Source organism: Sapajus apella, unplaced genomic scaffold (assembly GCF_009761245.1).
Source record: "Sapajus apella isolate SASKATOON/1434 unplaced genomic scaffold, GSC_monkey_1.0 scaffold15, whole genome shotgun sequence".
Lineage (NCBI taxonomy): Eukaryota > Metazoa > Chordata > Mammalia > Primates > Cebidae > Sapajus > Sapajus apella.
In genome coordinates, this window is record NW_022436955.1 from 10,946,743 (window position 1) to 10,970,419 (window position 23,677).

Below are 23,677 nucleotides of genomic sequence, written 5' to 3' on the forward strand. Positions count from 1 at the left end.
ATCTTTAAGGAAAACCTCCTCCAGGCCGCCTTCCAAGGCCTTTCCTAACCAGGAGCCCCTAACCACGAGCCACACCTGAGCAACTCCACAGGGCAGCTTGGTTGGCCACCTACTGTACACAGACCCCTTCCCCGCCCCCGGTCGATTGGCCGGGGTCGGGCTTCTGGATGGCCCATGGCCCCTGCCATTAAGAAAGTAAGTACGACGTCCGAAAAAGCATAAAAAAGTTTATTGGAGCATCACTACCGGTGGGGCGGGTATTGCTGAGTCGTGGGGATGGGAGGCCAATCCCGCCGGCCACTGGGGCCCCTAAAGTGCACTCGGTGCGATAAGGGTGGGTGTTGCATAGTGAGTAGGGCCGGCCGCTCCTCCTTGGCCCTCCGGCCTCTCGGCCCAGCTAAGCCAGACCGGCCTCCCGGCCGCCCGGCGCCCCCGGTTCGCCGCTGCTCGGGCTCACGAAAACGGCAGGCGCACGCGCCTGCAGCGCCAGCCCCAGCTCTCGGCCCCGGCCCGGCGGGGCAGCCAGAGCGGCGCTGCCCAGGCGCGTCTGCGACACGGGAATCTCGTCCACGGATTCAGCTGACGCCGAGTGGTAGGCGCCGGCAAGGCCAGCGGCGTGCACAGGGCTGGCGTCCGCAGAATCCGCCGACGACCTGGAGCGGCGGCCGGGGGCCCTGGGCCCTGCGCAGGGAAGGGAAACATAAGCCCAGGGGCCACTGCTCGCTGGTGGCTCTGCCTTCCCTTCCCTTGAGCTCCATGAGCCAGACAGGGAGGGGCGCTCACCCAACGCCTGATCCGAGGTCTCAGACGTCTGCACTTTATACACGCGCCTCTTCCTCTTTTTCTGCAGAGACACGGGGGGAAGACTGAGAGCCCCACATGCCAAAAGCAGCAGAGGGGTGCGCCAGGGTAGACGCTTCTTTCTATCCCACTCCACCTGGACCGGAGGCCCAGCACAGTCCCTCCTACCTGGGGTCGGATCCGGGGAGGCTGGGCGAGAGTGTCTGGGGAAGAGGGTGGTGGAGGCTCCACTTGGCCACGGGTAGCAAAAAACTGAGCGGGACTGAGGGGTAAGCAGGAGGGTAAACCTGGGGGCTGTTCCCCGAATCCCTCCCCACTGGAGGCCCTGAGAGAAGCTTCCCTTCCTATTGGCCCAGAGAAGAGCCAGACCCATGCCCCAACTACCCTTTCTCCTGCCTGCCATGCTAACTGGAGATTCCCAGTGGCACATGCCCAGGTCACACTCACTTGGCATTCACTGCTGCTGGCCTGGCCTGGCCAGGGGGCTCTGGGCGCACATGGCTGAAGGTCCGCATGTAGAACTCCATCTCCTGGGGAAGGTGGGAGTCAAGGAGGCTGGGAGGCTGGGTGTGGCTCCCGAGCCTCTTGAGCCCTGAGCCTACCCAGTCCTGCCCTCACTGGCCTCTATGGGACATCTCAGGCCTCATGCCAGGCTCCCAGTTGGGCTGGGAAAACCCCTCTGTAAGGTAAAGCTTAAAACACCCATTTCTGGCCCTTGTCCCGTCCCCAGGTCCTCACCTCATCTATTCAGCCTCCTCTGGGAAGGCTCCCAGCCCCATGGGTCTATAAACCCAGTTTAGAGAGGCTCAGCTAGGAAAGTGGTGGGAAGCTCAAAGCTGCCCGCACCTGCTCCTGGCGTCCCCAGGGCTCCAGCCTCTGAACCAATTGTTTTCCCCACGTGGAGAAACAGGCCTGAGTGTGCATCCACCAGCTCCTGCAGAGCTGAGTCCTGGGTGCACACCTCGCCCTTACAGAGGACCAGCCATGATCCCGGCTGCCAAGAAGGGGATGTATGGGTGCACATGAGGTGGTCTCCCTGCCACTACCCCTGAAAGGGAAGGTAGTAGGTGGTGGAACAAACAGCCATAGCCCCATTGGGCACCAGGCTTATGGGCGAGCCCTGATCTTCACAGCAACCCTGAGGGTGCAGATTCGACCCCCGAAAGCAAAGGGGCCTTAGGACCAGGAGGTCACAGGATTGGCCTAGTCCTGCACCCCCACCCGCAGGACTGGCCCCAGCTTTGCTAGGCGGAGGGGGCTGGGGGACTCCAGGTGAGGAAACAAAGGCGGGGAAAAGCTGGCCCAGGAAGGGCGTGGTGTGGGATGGGGGCGGGTCCAGGGCGGGGTCGGAGGTGGGAGGGGGTGCTGGGTGCACCCAGACAGCTGTCTCGGGTTCAGCACCCGTTTCCATGGAGACGGAGGCGTCCTGACTAATGCAGAGAGGTCACTGTAACAGCAAGGCCGTCTCTAAAACAAGCCTATGTTTGGGGGCAACGGCTCCAGAGAGGGGCCCCTCCCGAATTCCTAATGGGATGGGGGTGGATGGCTGACTGCAGGGCCCTGACAGATCTGGGGGAGAAGCCCCGTCATCGGCCCTGCCCAACCTCTGCCCTGGCTGCAGCTCTGCAGAGGGGTGGAGGAGCGTGGGGTCAGGGGTCAGAGGACTGGGACCTCAAGATCATTCTCCCCCACACCTCCCCTCTGCCCCAGTGTGGACTCAATGACCCTCCAGGGCCAGCAGAGGGGCAAAGCCTACTGGAGTCCCCGGGCTCCAGAGTTGGGAACAGAGGAGGTCTCAGAAGCTGAGGGGCCAGGGTGGGACAGGCACCAGGCCCCAATCAGCTCAATAAGTCTGAGAGTGTCCCCAGGGAGTCCCCACTCAGAGCTCAGTCCTCTCCTCATGGCTTTCCTGAGTATCCTTCCTCAGAGACCTTCAAAACCATGCACATTCCTGAATGGTACTGGGCCCTCAGCCTCAGTTCTCTGCTTTGTAAAAGGGGACAAGAACATCATTCCTGTCCCCCAGGTTCGCCTCCCTCGAGGCACTACAGATGGACAGAACAGAAATTAAATTTCTTTGCTGTGGCCACATTTGGCTCCAAAGCCTTGGCAGGGCAGAGCCAAAGAGCCCTGGAGCATGGGCATCATGGGGCCCACCCTGCCTCAGTGGGTGCTGCCTGTGAGGCTGGAGAAAGTCTCCTGCCTACTTCTCTGGGCCTCCATCTCCTCTTGATGTGGGGCTGGAGATGGTGCCCTCTCCCCAGCACAGCTGCCACTGTCAGGGCCCAGCACTGGGGCAGGTATACAGTGGTGTGACAGTGGAGTTGTCAACCACAGCCAGCACACCCCAGGCCCAGGCCTGCCAAGTCCTGCAGCCTGGCCCACAGACAGTGTCCAGCCCTAGCGACAATAACAGAAGAGGCAGGGTCCCAGGCCTTCCCCAACCCTCCCACCAGCCTGTGTTTGTGTCCTGTTGCCATGAGGCCTTGGGATCCAGGGCTCAGGCTTCCCAGCCAAGCCTGCCTGGGCCCCTGCCTTCCTAGTCCCTAGGGGCTCCTCTAAAGACTGGATCACCTCCACCCCCAGCTGCTGACCTCAGGAAGCCATGGGGCGTGGGAATGGGGATAGGCTGGTCAGCAACTGGCCTGGCCAGGCTGGCCAGAGCATGGAGACCTTAACTCTTCCCAGACCCAGCTTGCAGTTAACCTTCTAGGCCTCAGTATGCTTATCTGCAATGGGGCTGTTCTAAGCATAAAAGGGTAATGGGTATAAGTGCTCAAGGTCATGGATGGGGAGAAACAATGGCTCCATCCTGGCCACCCATCACTGACATCTCACTGGTCCTTCCCTCTCTCTTCTGCTGCAGCCCCAACCTGCTTACTTCCAGGCTCCACATCCCATGCCCTCCCATGCATGCCTGGCGCTTAGGCAGGCATGCACGTGGGGTCCAGGAAACATGGGCTCCCTCTGTCTGTGCCCACGCTTGGGTGAGAAGGCACATGCTCCACATAAGCCCAGCCCTTGCTGTCCCCAGCATCCCCGCCTGCAGTGGCTGTTCCAGGCTTGCCTCCCTTGCCCTATCTCCTCACTGGCTGCTCGCTGCACAGCCCAATGCCCCTGACGCCCAAGCCCCCTCCCATCTCTCATCCACTATACCTGAATGGGCCGCATCTTGGGAGGACACAACTCCAGCTCCCTGTGGGCCCCCTTGGCCTCCTGTGGTGGGCGGTGCTGCACGATGTACTCATAGGTGGTGAGTTTGTGCCACACTGGTGGGGTAAGGAGAGGGCTCAGTGCAGTGGAGAGGAGACCCTGGAGCTCAGAATAGGAGGGAGGACAACCAGCCCCAGGCTGAAACCAGTGTCCCCAAATACAGGAAGCCTATATAGAGACCTGGCCACCACAGTGAGCCCACACTGGACAGGGGCATGGTTTTAGGGTCCACCATCTAGCGGGCACCTCTCTGAGGACCCCTGCACTCTGGACGGCAGATACAGGAGGCACTTACTGAGATAAATGTGGAAGCAGAGCAGGTGGCCCAGCAGGGCTGTGGATAGCAGGCCCAGAAGTATGAGCAGGGCAGCCAGGGCCAGGATGGCAGGGGCCTGGGTCTCCACAGGGGCAGCAGGCAGGAACACGAACCACACATCCGTGTGATTCTTCAGCACTGCAAGGCATAGGCAGCCCATGCTCAGCTGGGGATGTGACAGGTGACGAGTCAGGGGTGGGAATAGGCCTGGAGGCCAAACTGACCTTCGAAGTGTCGGTTGGTGCGCAGCCGCATGGGGTTGACAAAGAACTCCACGAAGACATATGTGGCCACCAGCACAAGGAGCAGGACACCCAGTAAAGCGGATGCGACACTGTGTAGAAAGAGCCTGGGCCCAGCCATAGGCAGCTGTCAGCTCCCAGGAGCACCAGGGCCTCGGAGGACCCATAGGAGTTGGGGCTGTAGGGTCACTGCTATGGGCTCGGAGGGTTGAGGGTGACACCACAGCCCCAACTCCTTAGAAGCCAAAGGCATATAGCAAAACTGAAGATGGGTGGACACCCCATCACCCAGTGGCCGGTCCATCCACCTTTCTCTGGACCAGCATGGGGGAAGATTCCAGCCCCAACCTTGGCCATCTCAGCCAGCACCCAGGAGCATCACCCTCTCTGGGCTGCACCCCTAAATAACCATGGGCACAGGTCCTCCAAGCATCCCCTTCCCCGCCCATCCTCGCCCACCTGCCATGCAGGCTGCAAGGTCTGTGGCTCCCACCCTCAGACACGTGCATCCCCAGGCTCTCCTGCGGCCGGGCTGTCCTCACCGGTAGTTCCGCTCGCCCACACAGTTGTTGAGCCACTTGCAGTGGTGGTCGAAGCCGCACACGCACTTGTTGCAGGCGCTGCAGTGCTTAGAGCGAGCGCTCCTGCGGGGAGAGGGGGCACAGCGCAGCCGGTCGGCTCATTCCCCGCTTTGCAGCCGGGCCCCATGTGGAGGCCAAGGCAGTCTGTGGAAGGACTAAGCGCCTGGCCTGAGACAGCCTGGAGCTCGGCGACGAGGAGCGCGCGCGCCCTCTGCAGGCGCTATGGGGTGGGGCCCCTGGAGTAGGCAGCTCTCCCAAAGAGCTGGGGGACCCGGAGGCTGTAGGAGGGGTGAGGAGGTGCATCTCTCCTGCTCTGGGACTGTGCGCCTAGCTGATGCGCCATGAAAAGGAAAATGGGCGTCCTTTCCAAGCAAGGACCCCTGAGAGAAGCCAGAAGATGCAGGTGTGGGCCCAAGGACCACAGACAGCAAGGATGCCGGGCCCAGGGCCTGTACTGCCCTTCCTGACATCTCCAGCTGTGGGTCCCTGTTTCTCTGCCATACTATGGGAATGGTACTGGCATTCTTCTAGAAACCTCAGTCTGTGTGGGTAAAGACAAAGGGGGCCAAAAGCAGCACAGGCTGTCATCCTTGTGGGCATGCAGGCACTCATCACAGGGGCTCACAGGAGTCTCCCAGCCCAGGGAGGCACTGGGGAAAACCCAAAGGCACAACTCCCCTCCCAGAACAGGGCAGAGCCCTGCAAAGAGCAGCAGCTGAAGGAGAAGCCACTCGTAAAAGTGTGCTGGCGGGCCCTGTGCCCAGTGAATGGCAGGATGGCCTCATGTCCAAGTCCTGGGCGCCTTAAGGCTGGGGGCTTGCTCAGCCTGCAGACAGACTTCTTGGCAGGGGGACTGGCCTTGGGCCATGCCCCCGTCCCTGATCCCTCACCCAAGACCTGGAGACCAAGGAGCTCCAGAAGGGAGGAGAGGGGCTCCTAAAGAGGCAGCTGGGACCAGCCAAGGGGGCGGGGGCCCTCCATGCTAGCAGAGGGACTTCTAAGTCACCCAGCTGGCCTCCCAGGCCTCAGACTCCTCCTAGGTAGACCAGAGCAGCAGTATCTGTGTGGGGGTCTGGCCGCCCAGGTGTGAATCTGGCTCCACCATCAGTGACTGCATCTGGCCTCAGCCTTTCTGAACACTGGGCTCTTCCTCCTCTATGTAGTGAGAAAACCATGCAGAGTGGCTGCAGGCAGAACTCAGCACACAGTGAGTCTTCAGGCTTCAGTGCCCCTCCCCGCCCTTATATGGGAATACTGGCAAAGATGTGGGAATGTCACTGGCAGAGTTGGTCATTAGAAATGTTTCGGCAGTGCCAAATATTTCTTCCTTTAACTGCTGGAATGCTAATCCTCAACTTCTGTTTCCAGTCACCTTCTCCTCACCTTCTCAGGGACCCAATTCCCTGTCACACCATCAAGGTTCTTGACCGCATAAAACACAAGGATTCTGAGGCGTAGGGGATGGCTGTGAAGCCCTGGGAGCCCTCCTCCTCCATGCATCGCGCAGAACACTTGGCAGCCTCATGCACCCCCTCACACACGCACTCACACATCCACGTCGCACAAGTTGCAGTGCAGGTCTTCAATGACATGTGCGTGCTGGCTTCGGTTGAAGATGGGCAGGGGCCCCGCATAGCTCTTGTCCCGCACATTGGCATCTGCTGGATCAATGGAGACGGCAGTCAGGTGCACCACGAGGTGGCCGGCAAAGATGGCGCCCATGCACTGGCCCAGCAGGTTAAAGACTCACTCCACACTCTACTGTCTGGAAGTCCCACCCCATTCCTTGCAGCCAGAGAACTTCCCACCATGCCAGCCCGCTTTATGTAGATTCTCAGCCTGTGCCACCTCCTACCTCCAGCCCCCCAGAGCTTCCTCATCAGACCTCTCCAGGGACCCCTGTGCCCCACATGGAAAGGAAGAGGAGCCACCTAGGAACAGAGTCCACAGCCAGCCAGCAGTGCCTGCTGCGGCCACCTGGTGCCCCAATTGCAGGGCTCTGGCCTCACTGCTCTAGGCCTGGTGCAGGCCCTGGCTGGTCTGACCTCAAGCCAGTTTCTGGTTTCAGATTCCAAATGATGATGTGAGACTGAAAGAGGTCAACCTGACCTAAGGTCCAAGAACTTAAAGTTTAAGTCCTAGCTTGCTTATCTTGCTTTCATAGCAAGTCACCTCCAAGAGGGATGCAGCCACCCCCACTTTCAGTAGCCAGGCCAGGTGGAGAAGCCCTTGCAGACAGGGGTTCAGACACCTGCTCCCTCCCCTACCAAGAATCTATGCACTTGGAGCCCTGGACTGAGTGTGTTGGATGGCCTACCATGTTCAGGGCCTGGCCAGGGGCAGCATGGCTAATCTCTGAAGCTGAAACGCAGCTCTTCCAGGACCTATCTGCTCAATGACTGGGCCAAATGCAGGAGACAGGTATGCTGACAATTTTTGCTACAGTCTGATATGAAAAATTCACCCATAGATTCCACCCAGGCAGCCATCCACTCTCCCTCCCTTGATCCCACCCCCTTCGGCCCAAAATTCCACTCATCCTCTTACTAGCCAGGCAGGCATCATCCCTCCTCCATCATTCATGCTCTACCCATCCATCCGCCATCCTTCATCCATCAGCTGTCCAACCTCTTTTCCTCCCTTCCTCCTCCTCCCAGCAGCCAAATTTCTCTACATATCCACATAAGTCAGGCTCTGCCCTAATGTGCCACAGCACAGCTGAGAGAGACAATCCCATGGCCGTCACTGACCCCTCTATCCCTATGGCCATGACCAAGGCTTCACCTCTTGCCTGGGTCACTCTCTAGTCTCCCAACTCTGCCCCTCCTGAGTTCCCTTGAGTCTATGCTTCACATGGTCACAGAGTAAGTTTTTTAAAAGCTCAGACCCAAAGCCCTCCCTGCTTGCACCTCTACAGTGGCTCTCGACAGCAGCTGAATTCACTCCTCTGCTCAGTGCCAAAGTCCCTTTTCCTCTGGCTCCTCCCAAACCTCTCTGCTATCACCAGCTACTGTGCTCACCATGCCAGCCTCTCAGACTACTGAATGAGGGCCAACATTTAACTCCCTGCCTGCCCCAAGTCCTCCTGCCTCACCCCCACGGTCATTCATTTAGCTGTCTACTGAGGTCTTTTGTTGTGACAGGCACTGAGGGATATGGCAGGAGCAAGAGTCCCTAGCACTGAAGAGACTATAGTCTGGTGGGAAACACGGATTTCTTTTTCCTTTGAGATTGAGTCTCGCTATGTTGCCCAGACTGGAGTGCAATGGGGTGATCTCAGCTCACTGCAACCCCTGCCTCCCAGGTTCAACGATTCTCCTGTCTCAGCCTCTCGAGTAGCTGGGATTACAGGCACCCACCACCATGCCTGGCTAATTTTTGTATTTTTAGTAGAGCCAATGTTGGCCAGGCTGGTGTTGAACTCCTGACCTCAGGTGGTGATCCAGCCACCTTGGCCTCCCAAAGTGCTGGAATTACAGGCATGAGCCACCACTCCCACCCAAAAACATGGATATCAATCAAATAATGGGTTAATTACAATGAACAAAGTTTGTGGGACTGTGCCAGTTTGTAATCAAGTGATCTCATCTAGTCTGAAGGGTTCTGGAAGGCTTACCTGAGGAAGCATTGTCTTGGCTGAGACTTGGAGAGGAATGGATTACAGGGACCTGGCAGATAAAGAAGAAAGGGGACCTGGCTAGATAGGGACTGTGGCTGTGGGGAACATGTGGAGTGCCAGCCTGTGGTTTGGCTGAAATGTGCCTCCAGCTCATGGTTGCCTTATAAGGATGCAAGAATGAGGGTCTGTTTGGTCAATTTCTGGCTTCTCAAAAGGAACCAGAAGTCTGGGTTTTTATGTGAGATCTCTCAATGTTTAAATGTTAAGGAAATAAATAATTTAAAAAACACACCGAGCCGGGCGTGGTGGCTCACGCCTGTAATCCAAGCACTTTGGAGGCCAAGGCAGGCGGATCACCTGAGGTCGGGAGTTCAAGACCAGACTGACCAATATGGTGAAACCCCGTCTTTTTTTTTTTTAAAAAGAAAACACACCTATAGATGGAACATTAAGATCTGTGTATTTTCTTTGTTAATTATCCTTCAATTAAAAAAAAGCAAATCTGCAGGCTGAACTGGCCTATGGGCTGCTAGTTCTTGACCTCTAACTTAGCTGGGTGTTGGGAGCAGGAGGAGAGGCAAGGGGCTTCCAGGCAGAGACCAGTACCATAGAAACAGAAGAGCACAGGGAAAATAACATCAGAGGAAATGGAGGAGAAGGGCAGAGTCCAGAATGTGGAGCCTTGAAGCCATGCAAAGATGTTAAGCCTCATTTCCTTCCCTTATTTTTATTTTTATTTTTTTTTTAGATGAAGTCTCACTCTGTTGCCCAGGCTGGAGTGCAATGGTGCTATCTCAGCTCACAGCAGCCTCCACCCCACCAGGTTCAAGCGATTCTCCTGCCTCAGCCTCCCAAGTAGCTGGGATTACAGATGTGCACCACCACGCCCAGCTAATATATATATATAATTTTTTTTTTAATTAAATGCCCTGCCCCATACCTCACCTAATTTTTATATTTTTAGTAGAGATGGGCTTTTGCATGTTGGCCAGGCTGGTCTAGAACTCCTGACCTCAGGTGATCCATCTGCCTCAGCCTCTCAAAGTGCTGGGACTACAGGTGTGAACCACTGTGCCCAGCTTTGAGCATCATTGCTTAAGGCAGGAAGAAACCATTAGAAGTCTTGAAGCCACAATGCAACATTATCGGATTTGGTTTTTGGAAAGAGCAGGAATGCAGATGGGCTGGCCGGGGTGACAGTGCGTGTGGGTGACCCATTTAGAAACTCAGCGGTCATCCAGGGAAGAGGGGCAGTTGGCAGTGGCAGAAGCTGGGAGCCAATTCGACATCTATTTAGGAGGCAAAATCAACAGGGCTGGATGACAGACTGGATTTAAGCAAGGATGGAAGGGGGAGGAGCCAAGAGCACATGGGGAGAAGTGGGGGAGGAGGGGAGCTACAGGCCGCATGCGTCCTGTGGACGTGCGATGACGCTGGTGCAGGTGGCTTCTGCCTGCCCTCACGGTCTGCTGTATGAACCCCAACCCTGTGCTTACCATGTGGCATCATGGCCATCTCCAGTCCACCAGCCTTCCCTCCAGTTGGAGGCCCAGCACCCCAAGGCTCAGCTTGCATCCCTAAGGCCCAGGCCAGTTCCAGGCCCAAGATGGGTACCTGGTACCCACTATGACCCTACCTGACCCCTCAGTGATCTGAGAGAGCCTGCAGAAAGGAGCAGATCCTGCAGAAAGGAGAAGGCTTTGATGGAAGGAAAGAGAACATACAGACCTGGTCAGGTGTGAACCAGGTGGCTCTGTGAGCCTCTGCAATGCCCAAAGCAGATGAACCCTGAGTGTGGAGACAAAGCCCTCAACCCATCCCTCTCATGACAGTCAGGCTGCTTGGGAGGCCCATCTGGCCTCACTGGGTGCCTGGTATGTGATCTCAGGAAGTCACTGAACCTCTGTACCCAGCTTCTTCATTAGGAAATGGGGAGAATACCTCCTTACAGGATTGCTACGAGGATCAAATGAGATCATTCATGTAAAGTGGCTGATGCAGGGCCTGGCACATGTAAGGGCCCAATAAATGCTACTGCCTTCTGTGATTCACCATTCGTTCTGCTTCTACTTGCTCCAAGCCATGGAGTTGTTAATCTGGTTAATCCGGTTTCCCAGGTATCCTGATGGTAGAAACCCAGGTGATCCCTAGTGAGGGACATGTCCATTCCAGATCACAGGAGGAATGTCCCATGACACATTCCCAGATCCCATGACTTAACAGCACTAAGGCCTGTTGGTCACCTCAGGGAAAGTCTAGTTTTCCATTCACAGAGCTGATGACCAGCCCCTGGGCTCTAGGGAACAAGAAGCTCCAGATGGTACTGTTGTATCTAAGGATGACAACCTTCTCTAGGGTTCCCCTCCACACACCTGCCCTGTCACTCACCAGCCCAGGACTTTGGGGTTTCCCAAGAGAGCATGTTCACATTTGCGGCTTAATGAATTCCAGTGCTCACATATATCCTAACATGCTCCAGGTAGGAGCCTTCCCATCAGACAGAGGAGGAGGCTAAGACCCACAGAGCTGGTAGGAGCTGCTCGGTCCTGTACAGCTCTGAAGGCGCTGAGCAGGGACTGAGCTCACTGCAGGCTCGATGTCCCAGGCTTTCAGATTTGTCCCTGCCAATCACCCTTAGGTCACCCTCCCCTTCCCTGCAGGAGTCATCTTTGTGAAGGATACTCAAACAGGAACTCTCTGGAAAGGGGCATAGAGATGCCTGCTTCACTGCAATCCCTGGCCTTGCAGCCACACCCTCTGCTCCTGGGGGCTGTGGCCAGGGATGGGGCAATCACACCACTGGGTTCAGGCAAGTCCGGGTTTGTCACTGTTCCCAGGAGCCTCCCAGGTATTTCCATCCCATCTCTTGTCACATTGAACCTCACTCTAAAAGGGTCTGATTTACAGAAAAAATGTGCTCCTCAACAGTCCTGGCACAGTCTGTCCATAAATAAAACCATATTTTAAAGGTACCAGGACACTTACTATGTAAAAGAATTCTACGGTGACTCTTTTTGAAAAGTGAAAATTCTTTGATAAATGGGCTAATTACTCCCTACTTTGTCCTTTGTTTAGCTCTGAACACAATTAGCATCAGGATGGTTTAAGGCTCCTCCTTCTACAGCTGCTCCTGTGGTCCCTCCGTGGACAGGATTCACATGCTTTCAGGGCATGACATGCCCCTAGGTGCTTTAGGTGTGCCCACTCACCCTATCAGGTGGAGAGGCCAGGTGGAGGCTGGAGGCCAGGCTGGTAAGCAGCAGGTCCCCAGGACTGGGCCCACCCTGCTCTGCTCCCCTAACTGTGCTCCCCAAGGCTCTGAGCCCAGCTTTGGGCCTCTGCTATGGCTGCCATCCTTTGCCTCCCCACTTCTATGCACCAGTCCTACACTTTCCCAAGGATACAGCATAGCCGGCAGGCACCCAGTGATGAGGCAGGAGTGGAACAAGGACCCCAAAGCCAATCACAGCAAAGAAGAGGTACAGCAGCCAGGCCACAATCTGGAGCGGGTGAGGGGGCCAGCTCCACCCATTCCGGCGGGATCGCTGGCCCTGCAGCTCGGGAGAGGATCCACTGGGCTGCGCAGGCGCAGTCCATACGCTTTTCTCAGGGGCCGTCTTGTTGGAGGGCTTGTTGCAGATGTTCATCTGCAGAGGGAGAAATAGGAGATAGAGCATTAGCCCAAGAGGCTGGGCTGGAGCCCAGGGCCCGTGTCTGCAGCCAGGTTTCAGCAGCGGGGGGAAGGCATAGGCTGCGACATGAAGCCACCTCCCAGCTACTCTGCCAGGGAACCTGGGGTCCTTGCACAATAGAGACGGGCAGTGGAGAGAGGGTGGGAGTGGGCTGCTGTCTCAAAGCCCAAAGCAAATCCTGGCCCCAGCCTGACCAGGACAAGGTAGGAGGACCCAGGGTTTATTCAGGACACAGTGCTGCTGCCTGTTACTCAAAAGTGCTGTCTTCACAGCCATCACAGTTAAACCCAATAAGACATGTTCTCATCTGGTAACAATATCAGGCTGGGGCCAGAGTGATGAGAACACATGCTGATTCTGTTAGGATTAGTCACCTCCTTCCTGAGGTCCAAATGCAAGTGTCAAACACAAACACAACCCCACTATCCTTTGCTCAGGGAATGGGGAATGGGGGTGCCCAAAGAAGGATCTGCCTTCTGCCCCACAGCGGACACAAAGTCTCTTTAGACTGGGGGAGCCTGAAGCTTTGCCCCATGCTGCCTGAGGGTTCTTGGCTAGGGAGGGGCCAGCACTTGAGAGGGAGGGAAGGATTTCTCTTTAGTTCTCTCCAGCAGCAGAAATGACCACGTTTCTCTAAGTAAATCTGGGCCTGGTGTACAGTTTTATACAGAAAGGTGGGCTAATGTCCTTGGACTCAGAGCCAGACCACCAGATGGCAACAACCACCCACCTCCACCAGCCACCTGCTAGCCAGACAGCTGCCCCGGTGGCCGGAGATGAATGCTGGGCAGGAAGGGGTGGTCTACAAGAGGAAGACCCCCATCCTCAGGATCTGGGCCCAAGATGGGACAACAGCCCAGCATTTAGGAGACAGGCCAGCTCTGCGCTCGAGGCAGGAAGGCCAGGAACTGGGCCTAAAACCCTGATAGCTGAACTCTCCCTTCAGGAGCCCCTGCCTATGAGACAGGGAACCTAAGCAGAAAGGATGTGGCAGACCCCGCAGCCCATCTGCCTGGATCGCCTTTCTCACTTCTCGGCCCTCCAAATAAGACGATCTTCAGAGCCAACTGCAAGCATTGCCTCATCCAGGAAGCTTTCCCTGATGTTCTGAATCAGGGGGCCCTCATGCTAAGTCATTGTTGGGCAAGTTACTTTGCCATCTGGAACACTCTGCAATCCTCATGTCTGCCCCGCCCCCCCCCCACGCCCCATTAGGACAGCTTTCCCCAAAGGCAGCAAATGTGCTGGAGTTTATCTCTGTCCACTATGTCGCTTCCCCCCAGGCACGCATTATTGTACCTTATACACAGTAGATCCTCAGTAAATGTTTGCTGACTTGAAAACATCTGAAATAAAAGGAAACATGGACACAGTAAATGATGTGGAATCCTGGTCCACCCTAAGCCATCTGGCCCACTTTCCTCTGCCTTCCATCCTCCCAGCCCTGCCCACTTGCTGCAGGGTCGTTAACCCATGCCTCCCCCAGCCCATCTCCCTCTGCTGGCTGGCTACCACCCTGACTGCCAGACACTCACTCCTAGCCACCCTGCACCTCAGCCACTTGCACTTCAGAGCCTCCTGCTGGCCATGCCTAGCATCACTTGCAGTGACCTCTGAGTAGTCCTATCTCAAAACTAAATGGAGGACTTAGTTTTCCCTCAGGGACTGATTCAATTGGTGTTTTTTTTGGTTTTTGTTTTGGGTTTTTGGGTTGTTGTTGGGATTTTTTATTTTTATTTTTTTTGAGACAGGATCTTGTTCTGTTGCCCAGGCTAGAGTGCTATGGCACCATCACAGCTCACTATAACCTTGACCTCCTGGGCTCAAGTGATCCTCCTACCTCAGCCTCCAGAATAGGTGGAACTACAGGCATGCACCACCACCTCTGGGTAATTTCTTTCTTTTGTTTTTTATTTTTTTGTAAAGACGAGTCCCACTATGTTGCCCAGGCTGGTTTCCAACTCCTGGACTCAAGAGATCTGCCAGACTCAGCCTCCCAAAGTGCTGGGTTTACAGGCATGAGCCCCCATGCCCGGCCTTTTTTGCTTTGTTTTGTTTTGTTGTTTTTGAGATAGGGTCTTTTTCTGTCATCCAGCCTGGAATAAAGTGGCACAATGATAGCTCACTGAAGCTTCAGTCTCCTGGGCTCAAGTGATCCTCCTGCCTCAGCCTCCTGAGTAGCTAGAACTACAGGGGCATGATGACATGCCTAGCTATTTTTGTAGAGACAGGGTTTCACTATGTTGCCCAGGCTGGTCTCTAACTCCTGGCTCAAGCGATCTCTCCACCTTATCCTCCCAAAGCACTGAGATTATATGCATGAGCCACTGTCCCGGCCCTCACTTTCTTCTGCATGTCCCAAAGACAGGAAATCCTCGTCCTTATATTGTGGAAATAGTCAAAGTCTTCAGGTCAAGCCCTGTAAATATGGTTGAGCTGGATGGTTCTGCTCTGGGGCCAATTCCTGTGGCTTACACATCAGTTCTCCAGGGACACCATCACCAGGGTAACTACTTTGAAAGGAATTCATGAATTAGGATTCCTAAATTCTGGCTCTCCTTTTGCCATCCCTACACCTGAACAACCCTACACCTTCTGGGAGTTTCCAAAGAGCAAAACAGAGGCATGTAGCTGATCTGGCCCCACTGCCTGGAAGCAATCACAGGCACCCCCAGCGCCACTATATCCCGGACTCCTGAAGCAGGAGGAGTCACAGTCTGCAGCCAGGCTCCCACCACACACAGCCTTGGGGACGGCTCTGGGTCCAAATCAGGATACCCACCTTGGCCCAGGAAGGGAGCACTTGTCTAAGGCTGTGGATTTGGGGATAGTGCTGCTGGGCAGACCCCCTCTTGGCAGTGGCGGCATTCCAGAATAGACGCCCAGCCTGGCCCAGAGGCATGCTCAGGCCAGCCTACTTTTCACTGATGAGATTTTCTCCTGCAGAGTTGGTGGTCACAAATTCCTTTGGCCCAAAAGATTTTGATTAAAAGGGCTGGGCAGTCGGAGAGAATCCAAGATGGGGCTCCCAGGCCCACAGATGGGACCAAGCACTGTCACTAGACCCCAGGATTTCTCTGGCTGTTGCTCCCCTCTCAACAAGTCTCTAGGAGACCAGATTGAAAGATGTGTGGCTCTGTTCCCCAACAATGTGGCCAGCTGGCACCCTCAGACCTTGGCCATTCAGCATTTATCAGGCCCCAGCCCGCTGCGTGTACTGAAGATGTAAACACAGATAAGACCGGGTGCCTGCCCTCAGGGGCTTCTTTTCTGGGACCCAGACAGACATGAACAGACACCAGCAGTGGGTGAATGGGTGTTTCGGCAGCCCATGCGAGGGCCAGCTGTACAATGTGGCAGAATACAGGGTGAACACTGGGCAGGGCCCAGTGAGAGATGGGACCAAAGGATTTTCGGGGCTCAGATCACAGTGGGCCTAGGAGGCCAGGTGAGGATGCATGGGCACTGCTGGAAGAGCCACAGGGAAGCAAAGCAGGCTGAAGGCATGAGAGTGACCCAATGGCTCGGAGTACTTTGGAAAACTTTCTAGCAGTGGGGAGGAAGGCATGGGCGAGGTGGTACCACAGCAGCCCAGCAGAAAGCCCAGCAGCCCTGTGCTTTGGGAGGAGCTGGTCAAACCCACAAGCTCCTCACTGCCCACCTGGCTATCCACAACTGCATCTTTGCAGAGCTCAGGGGTACATGGCCTTGGGAAAACATTCTTCATGTACCTTCTGCTGCCATAGAACAAACCATAGAGGGTTAGGCTGGTGGGGAAAAAGGGAAGACAAGAAGGAGGGGGTCCTGTGGCCTGGATAAGCCAAGGACCCACCTCGCTTCTGAGGCAGGCAGGAGGGGCTATGTGGGCCCCTCCCTTGTCCCCCACAAGATGAAAGCCATTGGCAGGATGACAGTAATCTGTTCACGTTAACATTCACTTGCTAAAAGCCTTAGGCGGTATTTTCAATACAAGGTGAGGCTACCTTAATTAATTAATTTTTTTTTAGATGGAGTCTCGTTCTGTCGCTCAGGCTGGAGTGCAATGGCATGATCTCGGCTCACTGCAACCTCCACCTGCCAGGTTCAAGCAATTCTCCTGTCTCAGCCTCCTGAGTAGCTGGGATTACAGGTGCACGCCACCACACCTGGCTAATTTTTATATTTTTAGTAGAGATAGGGTTTCACCATGTTGGCCAGCTCCTGACCTCAAAAGACACACCCACCTTGGCCTCTCAAAGTGCTGGGATTACAAGTGTGACCCACCACACCGTGCCTGGTTACCTTAATTTATATACTTTAAGTCAAATGAAGGAAACCTTAACATTTTAAGTTCTCATTATGAACTACATTATAGTTACATTGAGTGACACACTTTCCTCCTGCCACCTCTGCTCCTAACAAAAAAAAAAAAAAGAAAAGAAAAAACATAGGAATGTTGTTCTGAAAGTCCACGGCTAGCACTCTCAAAGGAACCATACCAAGGTGAAAAGTACCAGCCCTGGAGAGACCGTGGGCATCCCTGGATTCCTGCAAGCTACCTGAGGGCTTCAGAATCAAGTCAGTTACTAAAGAGAGTTTGCCAGGAGACGACAAGGAACTGGGAGGGCAGGGTGATGGGGTCAGAGGAGAAAGCAAGAGGGTTGAAGCAGGGGCTTGGAGGGCCCTGCACCACCCATGGGGAGACATAGATGGAGCCAAAGGAAGAGGGCTGGGCCTGGAGTACAGCCCTTTTCTGGTTCCCGAACTGCCACTCACAGACTGAGGAACATTGGGGCAAATTTCACATATCCACTTCTCTGGATTTCTTCTGTGCTCATCTTTCAATAAAGTTCAGTGAGGCAATTCGGCAATGTCCAAGTCTGGCCAAATGTTTAAAACATATATGCCCTTTGACCCAGGCATTCCATTTCTAGGTATTTATCTTATACATATACTCACAAACATTTGTTGCAGCATTGTTTGCAATAATAAAGGACAAAAGACAATATAAATAAACTATGGTGGCCGGGCGCAGTGGCTCACACCTGTAATCCCAGTACTTTGGGAGGCAGACGCAGGCAGATTACGAGGGCAGGAGTTCGAGACCAGCCTAGCCAACATGGTGAAACCCCATCTCTACTAAAAATACAAAAATTAGCTGGGCATGATAGTGCAGGCCTGTAGTCCCAGCTACTTGGGAGACTGAAGCAGGAGAATCACTTGTACCAGGCAGGCGGAGGTTGCAGTGAGCCAAGATTGCGCCACTGCACTCCAGCCTGGGCAACAGGTAAGATTCCACCTCAAAAAAAAAAAAAGAAAGAAAGAAAAGGGTGGGGGGATGGATAGACATCTACATTCCTATAGGCATAATATTCCTTCCAGAATGAAATGCAAGAAACTGAACACGGGAGCAGCCCCTAGGGAGGAGATCTAATGGTCCAAGGGCTGTAAGACAGAAACTGCATTTCCTGGTACTCCTTGGTACTGTTCAAATATTTTTTATCATGACCCTGTACTGCTTTTGGGGAAAAAAAAAAAAAGTATGTCAAATAATGAATGATTAGGGGATATCAGCTCCTGCCCTCCTGGCCCCACTGAGCTGCCTTGTGGACGAAACACACTTGTGTGATCTACAGTGCTGTTGGCATGCCAAACAAGGAATTCCTGCCTAACAAGGGTGCTTGGTTTTAGTGAAATGCTTTCTCACTCTTGAAAGAAACCCTAAGACTCTCAGCTGCAGAGCTATGAGGGAAAGCCACAGAACTTCCTATGAGCTGTTAGGGTTCTTGTCAAAGCTGGAATCACACAACCAGAAAGCACAACAGAGGAGCTGCTAGGCAGGACCTGGTTTGTCCTTGGGCCGTGGCCAACTCAGCTCCCTGAGTCTCCCAGAACCCAAAGGGAAAGTGTGCTCCACAGGAAACTTCTATTCCCAAGCATCTTGTCCTTTTGCTAGAGGACTTATGGTTTCCATGTGAGAGATTTTCCTCTCTTTTCTTTCACTTTTTTTCCTTGAGACAGAGTTCCGCTCTTGTTGCCCAGGCTGGAGTGCAGTGGCACAATCTGGGCTCACTGCAACCTCCGCCTCCCGGGTTCCAGACATTTTACTGCCTCAGCCTGCTGAGTAGCTGGGATTACAGGCACCTGCCACCACACCTGGCTACATTTTGTATTTTTTTTTAGTAGAGATGGGTTTTCACCATGTTGGCCAGGCTGGTCTCGAACTCCTGACCTCAGGTGATCCACCTGGCTAGGGATGGGATTACAGGGGTCAACCACTGCGCCCAGCTACTTTTTTTTTTTTTTAAGAGACAGGGGTCTGCTCTGTTGCCCAAGTTGGAGTGTTCACTGTAACCTCAAACTCCTGGGTTTATGTAATCCTCTCACCTTGACCTCCCAAAGTGCCCAGGTGTAAACCACTGTGCCCAGTTGGGGGATTTTCTATCTATGAGTATTCCTAAATGAATTTTCCATTTTCCCCCAGGATCTGCTTTTGAAATAATTTTCACTGAGGTTTAACAGATGCCCCATTGAACCACCTAAAAGGAAGCTAGAAAGAAAACACTTCACAGTACACAGTGTTGTACAGTGCAAAAAGTCATTTATAAAAGATTCTTTAGGGACGAATATTTTGTTTATTAAAATTCCCCACAAGTGCCAGAGGAGTCTCTGGCCTTAAAATTCTGAGAAGCAGCTCTGGTTCAACTAATGGATGTACATCACACAACTCCCAAAAATTAAACTAGAACTTCAAGCTGTTCTCAAAGACCTCTCCAGTCACTGGTCTCAGATGTGGCTAGGCCCTTGCTTTCTCTCTCATAAACAACAGGCAGAAGTCTGATGCTGGTCAGGCACTGTGGCTCAAACTTGTAATAAGCCAAGGTGGACAGATCATGAGGTCAGGAGTTCAAGACCATCCTGGTTAACATGGTGAAACTCCAACTCTACTAAAAATACGAAAATTAGCCAGGCATGGTGGTGGGCGCCTGTAATCCCAGCTACTTGGGAGGCTGAGGAAGGAGAATCTTTTGAACCTGGGAGGCGGAAGTTGCAGTGAGCTGAGATCATGCCATTGCATTCCAGCCTGGGCAACAGAGCAAGACTCTGTCTCAAAAAAAAAAAAAAGTCAGATGCTACGGCAAGAAAAGCTTGAAACCCCAATTATTCCTGAATTGATACAGTTTGCAAACATTCTCTATGCCATTCTCCTCCTGAAGCAACCACTGCAAATTATTTGGGATACAAGTGAAGCTAAGGAACAAGAAGGAGGGAGTAACACAGAGTAGAAACAAGCACAATGAAAGAGGCCAGGGTTGCTGATTTCAATCAGGAAATCAACTCATATGACTGCAAGAGCCAGCCCTGGGGAACACCCACCACGCAACAGTCATTAAGAACAAAGTTGTGACAGAAGAAAGAAAGAAAAACAAAAACAAAACAAAACAAAAAAATCTGGCTAAACACCACTGTTGCTTTTATTGCATCTCATGTTGATTATCTGTTTACTAACCCATCTCCCACAGTGAACCACCAGTTCCACAAAAGCAGAGACCACCTCTCACCCGTGTCTGAACCCAGCTCTCCTTCGGTAAAGGCAGTGAAGCCACTTTTTTCTACCATTTCTGCTGTCACTACCCTAATCCAAACTTCCAGCATCGCTCTCCTACAGTGTTTCCATGATAATAACCAACACCAGCATTTAGAGGGCACTTATTCTGTGCCAGGCACTGCTTCGATGGAATTCACTCTTTGAATCCTCATAGAGCTCTGAGGAAGGTCCTATCATTTCCGACCGTTCTTGTAGATCCCTACAGTCACTGATTTCAGGTGTGACTGGCTTCTCACTTTCTCATAAAAAGCATACAGAATGCTCAACCCCCTCATGAGGACACTGAGGCTCAGAGACACTAAATGAGTTCCTCTAGGAGGCACAGCTGGCAGAACTAGGATGGCCCTCCGCTGGCCTCCTGGTATATTCTGTCACAACCCTGCTGCTCAGCAGCCAGAGTGAAGTGAGCTTTTCAAATGTGACCTCATCAAAACTCTTCTTTGGGAGGCCAAGTTGGGTGGATCACCTGAGGTCAGGAGTTCGAGACCAGCCTGGCCAACATGTTGAAACACCGTCTCTACTAAAATTACAATAAGTAGCTGGGTGTAGCCGGGCGCGGTGGCTCAAGCCTGTAATCCCAGCACTTTGGGAGGCCGAGGCGGGTGGATCACAAGGTCAAGAGATCGAGACCATCCTGGTCAACATGGTGAAACCCCGTCTCTACTAAAAATACAAAAAAATCAGCTGGGCATGGTGGCGCATGCCTGTAGTCCCAGCTACTCAGGAGGCTGAGGCAGGAGAATTGCCTGAACCCAGGAGGCGGAGGTTGCGGGGAGCCGAGATCGCGCCATTGCACTCCAGCCTGGGTAACATGAGTGAAACTCCGTCTCAAAAAAAAAAAAAAAAAGTAGCTGGGTGTGGTGGTGGGTGCCTGTAATCCCAGCTACTTGGGAGGCTGAGGCAGGAGAATCACTTGAACACAGGAGGTGTAGGCTGCAGTGAGCCAAGATTGTGCCATTGCAGTCCAGCCTAGGTGACAGAGCATGATGCCGTCTCAAAATAAATAAACAAACAAACAAAAAATAAAAAATTCTTCTGCCAGTTGCAGTGGCTCACGCCTGTAATCCCAGCACTTTGGGAGGCTGAGGTGAGAGGATCCCTTGAGACCAGGAGCTCGAGACCAGCCTGGCCAAAATAGTGAGACTTCATCTCTACCAAAACCTTAAAAAATTGCTGATTGTGGTGGTGGGCATCTGTAGTCTCAGCTACTCGGGAGGCTGAGGTGGAAGGATACTTTGAGCCCAGAAGGTAGAGGCTGAAGTTAGCCATGTTCACACCACAGCACTTCAGCCTGGGTGACAAAGGCAGATCTTGTCTCAAAAAAATTAAAAAATTGGCTGGGCACGGTGGCTCACACCTGTAATCCCAACACTTTGGGAGGCTGAGGAAGGCAGATCACCTGAGATCAGGAATTCAAGGCCAGCCTGGCCAACGTGGTGAAACCCCGTCTCTACTATAAATACAAAAATTAACCGGGCGTGGTGGTGGGCGCCTGTAATCCCAGCTACTCAGGAGGCTGAGGCAGGAGAATCGCTTGAACCCGGGAGGTAGAGCTTGCAGTGAGCCGAGATCCCGCCACTGCACTCCAGCCTGGGCTAGAAGCGTGAAACTGTGTCTCAAAGTAAAAAAAAAAAAGGAAGAAAAAATTAAAACTCTTCCCATGGTTTCCTTTTAAAACAGAACCTCCATGAGCAACCCCTCCATTTCAATACCAGAGTCCCTATCCCGAGCTGAAATCACTTTAGTCATGTTTGACACCTGCTTCCCAGACCCCTTCCTTAAGACTCTGGATTCTGGAGACGGGCCACGTCTGTTTGGAGTCCTCTGTGCCCACGCCTGGCAAACAGCCTGGCAAAGAGTAAGCGCTCAGTGAAGATCTGTGAACTTGATACATTCTAAAAGGAAGCCCAGCGCTCTCCCTGGGCCCTGGAACTCAGGCCACCTGCTCCAGGCGGAAGCGAGCCCAAAGCCGGCCAGGCGGCAGCATCCGCGACCCGGTGGCTCAGACCAGGCTCCGTGGTGAGAAACTGAGCGGGGACTCCTCACCTGCGCGCCGCGGCGGCCGTGCCAGATGGGCCCTGCCAAGGTCAGCCAGAGGTTCGGGTCCCACGTCTGGCCTTCCACCCTCCCCGGGGTAGCCGCGCTTCAGACCCTCGCGGCAGGGACGGCCCCCGGGACGGGACGGCAACGCGCCCGGGAGAGGGGCCCCATCCTGGACGGAGACTGTGCCGGCGAGTCCTTGGGCTCTGACTCCGGCTCCGGCTCCGGTTCCGGCTCCGGCGGGCTGGCGGGGCTACCAAGCCAGGCCCAGACTGGCTGGGCCTCGTCCGGCGCTGGGCCCGTTCCCCTGACAACGGCGCGGGCTACGGCGCCCCACAGCGGCCAAACCGCGCTGCGTCACTCAGCGCCGGTCTCCCAGCTGGGGCGGGGCTTGCCAGGGACCCCCTTGGCGCCCCAGCCGGCCTATTCCCAGATTTTTCCTAACCTCTCCTCTACAAAATCCACTTTTCCCCGCTCCCGCTTCACAGCTTGTCTTCCCGAAATCCTAACATCTCAAACGCGCCCCCTTCCACTTTCTTTTCTTTTTTTTTTTTTTTTGAGACGGAGTTTCGCTCTTGTTACCCAGGCTGTAGTGCAATGGCGCAATCTCGGCTCACCGCAACCTCCGCCTCCTGAGTTCAGGCAATTCTCCTGCCTCAGCCTCCTGAGTAGCTGGGATTACAGGCACTCGCCACCATGCCCAGCTCATTTTTTGTAGTTTTAGTAGAGACGGGGTTTCACCATGTTGACCAGGATGGTCTCGATCTCTTGACCTCGTGATCCACCCGCCTCGGCCTCCCAAAGTGCTGGGATTACAGGCGTGAGCCACCGCATTCCAGTTTCTATCCGGAGATCACTGCTCTCAAAAAGACACCTCCCCAACCCCAGTCAACCTGCACACTTCGATGAGTGTATGTGCTGGAACATCCACAATATCCTGACCCTTCGAGAGCTTACAGGTTAAGGGGAAAACAAATCTAGACAAATAAATTACACCACTAAAAATGCAGGTACCCCATAACGTAAAGCCAGAAATGTAAGAGCTTCAAGTAAGTAGCACAAAATATCTCATTTATTTATTGTCTTTAAATAAAGCAAAAATCTGTTTAATCATCACCTGTTCAGAGGATAAAGAAAATAAATAAAGCAAAAATCAAGCTCCAATCTTCCATGCTGTGGGAAATTCCTTCTTTTTTTTTTTTTAAACTGGTCTCTGTTGCCCAGGCAGGAGTACAGTTGCATAATCACAGCTCTCTGCAGCCTCTGACTCCTGGGCTCAGGTGATCCTCCCGCCTCAGCCTCCAGAGTAACTGGGACTACAGACATACACCACCATGCCCAACTAATTTTTGCATTTGTTTGTAGAGACAGGGTTTTGCCGTTTGGGCCAGGCTGGTCTCGAACTCCTGAACTTAAGCAATCTGCCCACCTTGGCCTCTAAAAGTGCTGGGATTATAGGCATGAACCACCTGCCTAGTCGAGAAATTCAATCTTAGTCTCCATTGGACTCCTCTTAGCCAGGTAATTCCAAAGGACTCATGTTTTCTTACAGCAAAAAACCACCACCAAAAACAAACAAGCAAAA

General features: G+C 53.7%; 1 protein-coding gene across 9 annotated transcripts; it reads right to left on the minus strand.

Moving 5' to 3' along the window:
• Nucleotides 1-207: 207 nt before the first annotated feature.
• Nucleotides 208-22,404, minus strand: ZDHHC1 (zinc finger DHHC-type containing 1). 9 transcript variants are annotated; one of them, XM_032284241.1, is made up of 12 exons: nucleotides 22,099-22,404; nucleotides 13,764-13,810; nucleotides 12,177-12,419; nucleotides 6,703-6,878; nucleotides 5,115-5,216; nucleotides 4,555-4,679; nucleotides 4,310-4,468; nucleotides 3,958-4,070; nucleotides 1,249-1,331; nucleotides 970-1,063; nucleotides 784-844; nucleotides 208-681 (listed from the first exon to the last, which is right to left on the minus strand). In XM_032284241.1, the coding sequence occupies exons 3-12, from the start codon at nucleotides 12,417-12,419 to the stop codon at nucleotides 398-400; spliced, it is 1,440 nt and encodes a 479-aa protein (XP_032140132.1). In that variant the 5' UTR covers nucleotides 13,764-13,810; nucleotides 22,099-22,404; the 3' UTR covers nucleotides 208-397. The 9 variants fall into 9 exon arrangements, with proteins under 9 accessions (XP_032140132.1, XP_032140134.1, XP_032140133.1 ...); XM_032284243.1 differs by having other exon boundaries at nucleotides 6,703-6,811; nucleotides 12,152-12,419; XM_032284242.1 differs by having other exon boundaries at nucleotides 6,703-6,814; nucleotides 12,152-12,419.
• Between the last annotated feature and the right edge of the window lie 1,273 nt (nucleotides 22,405-23,677).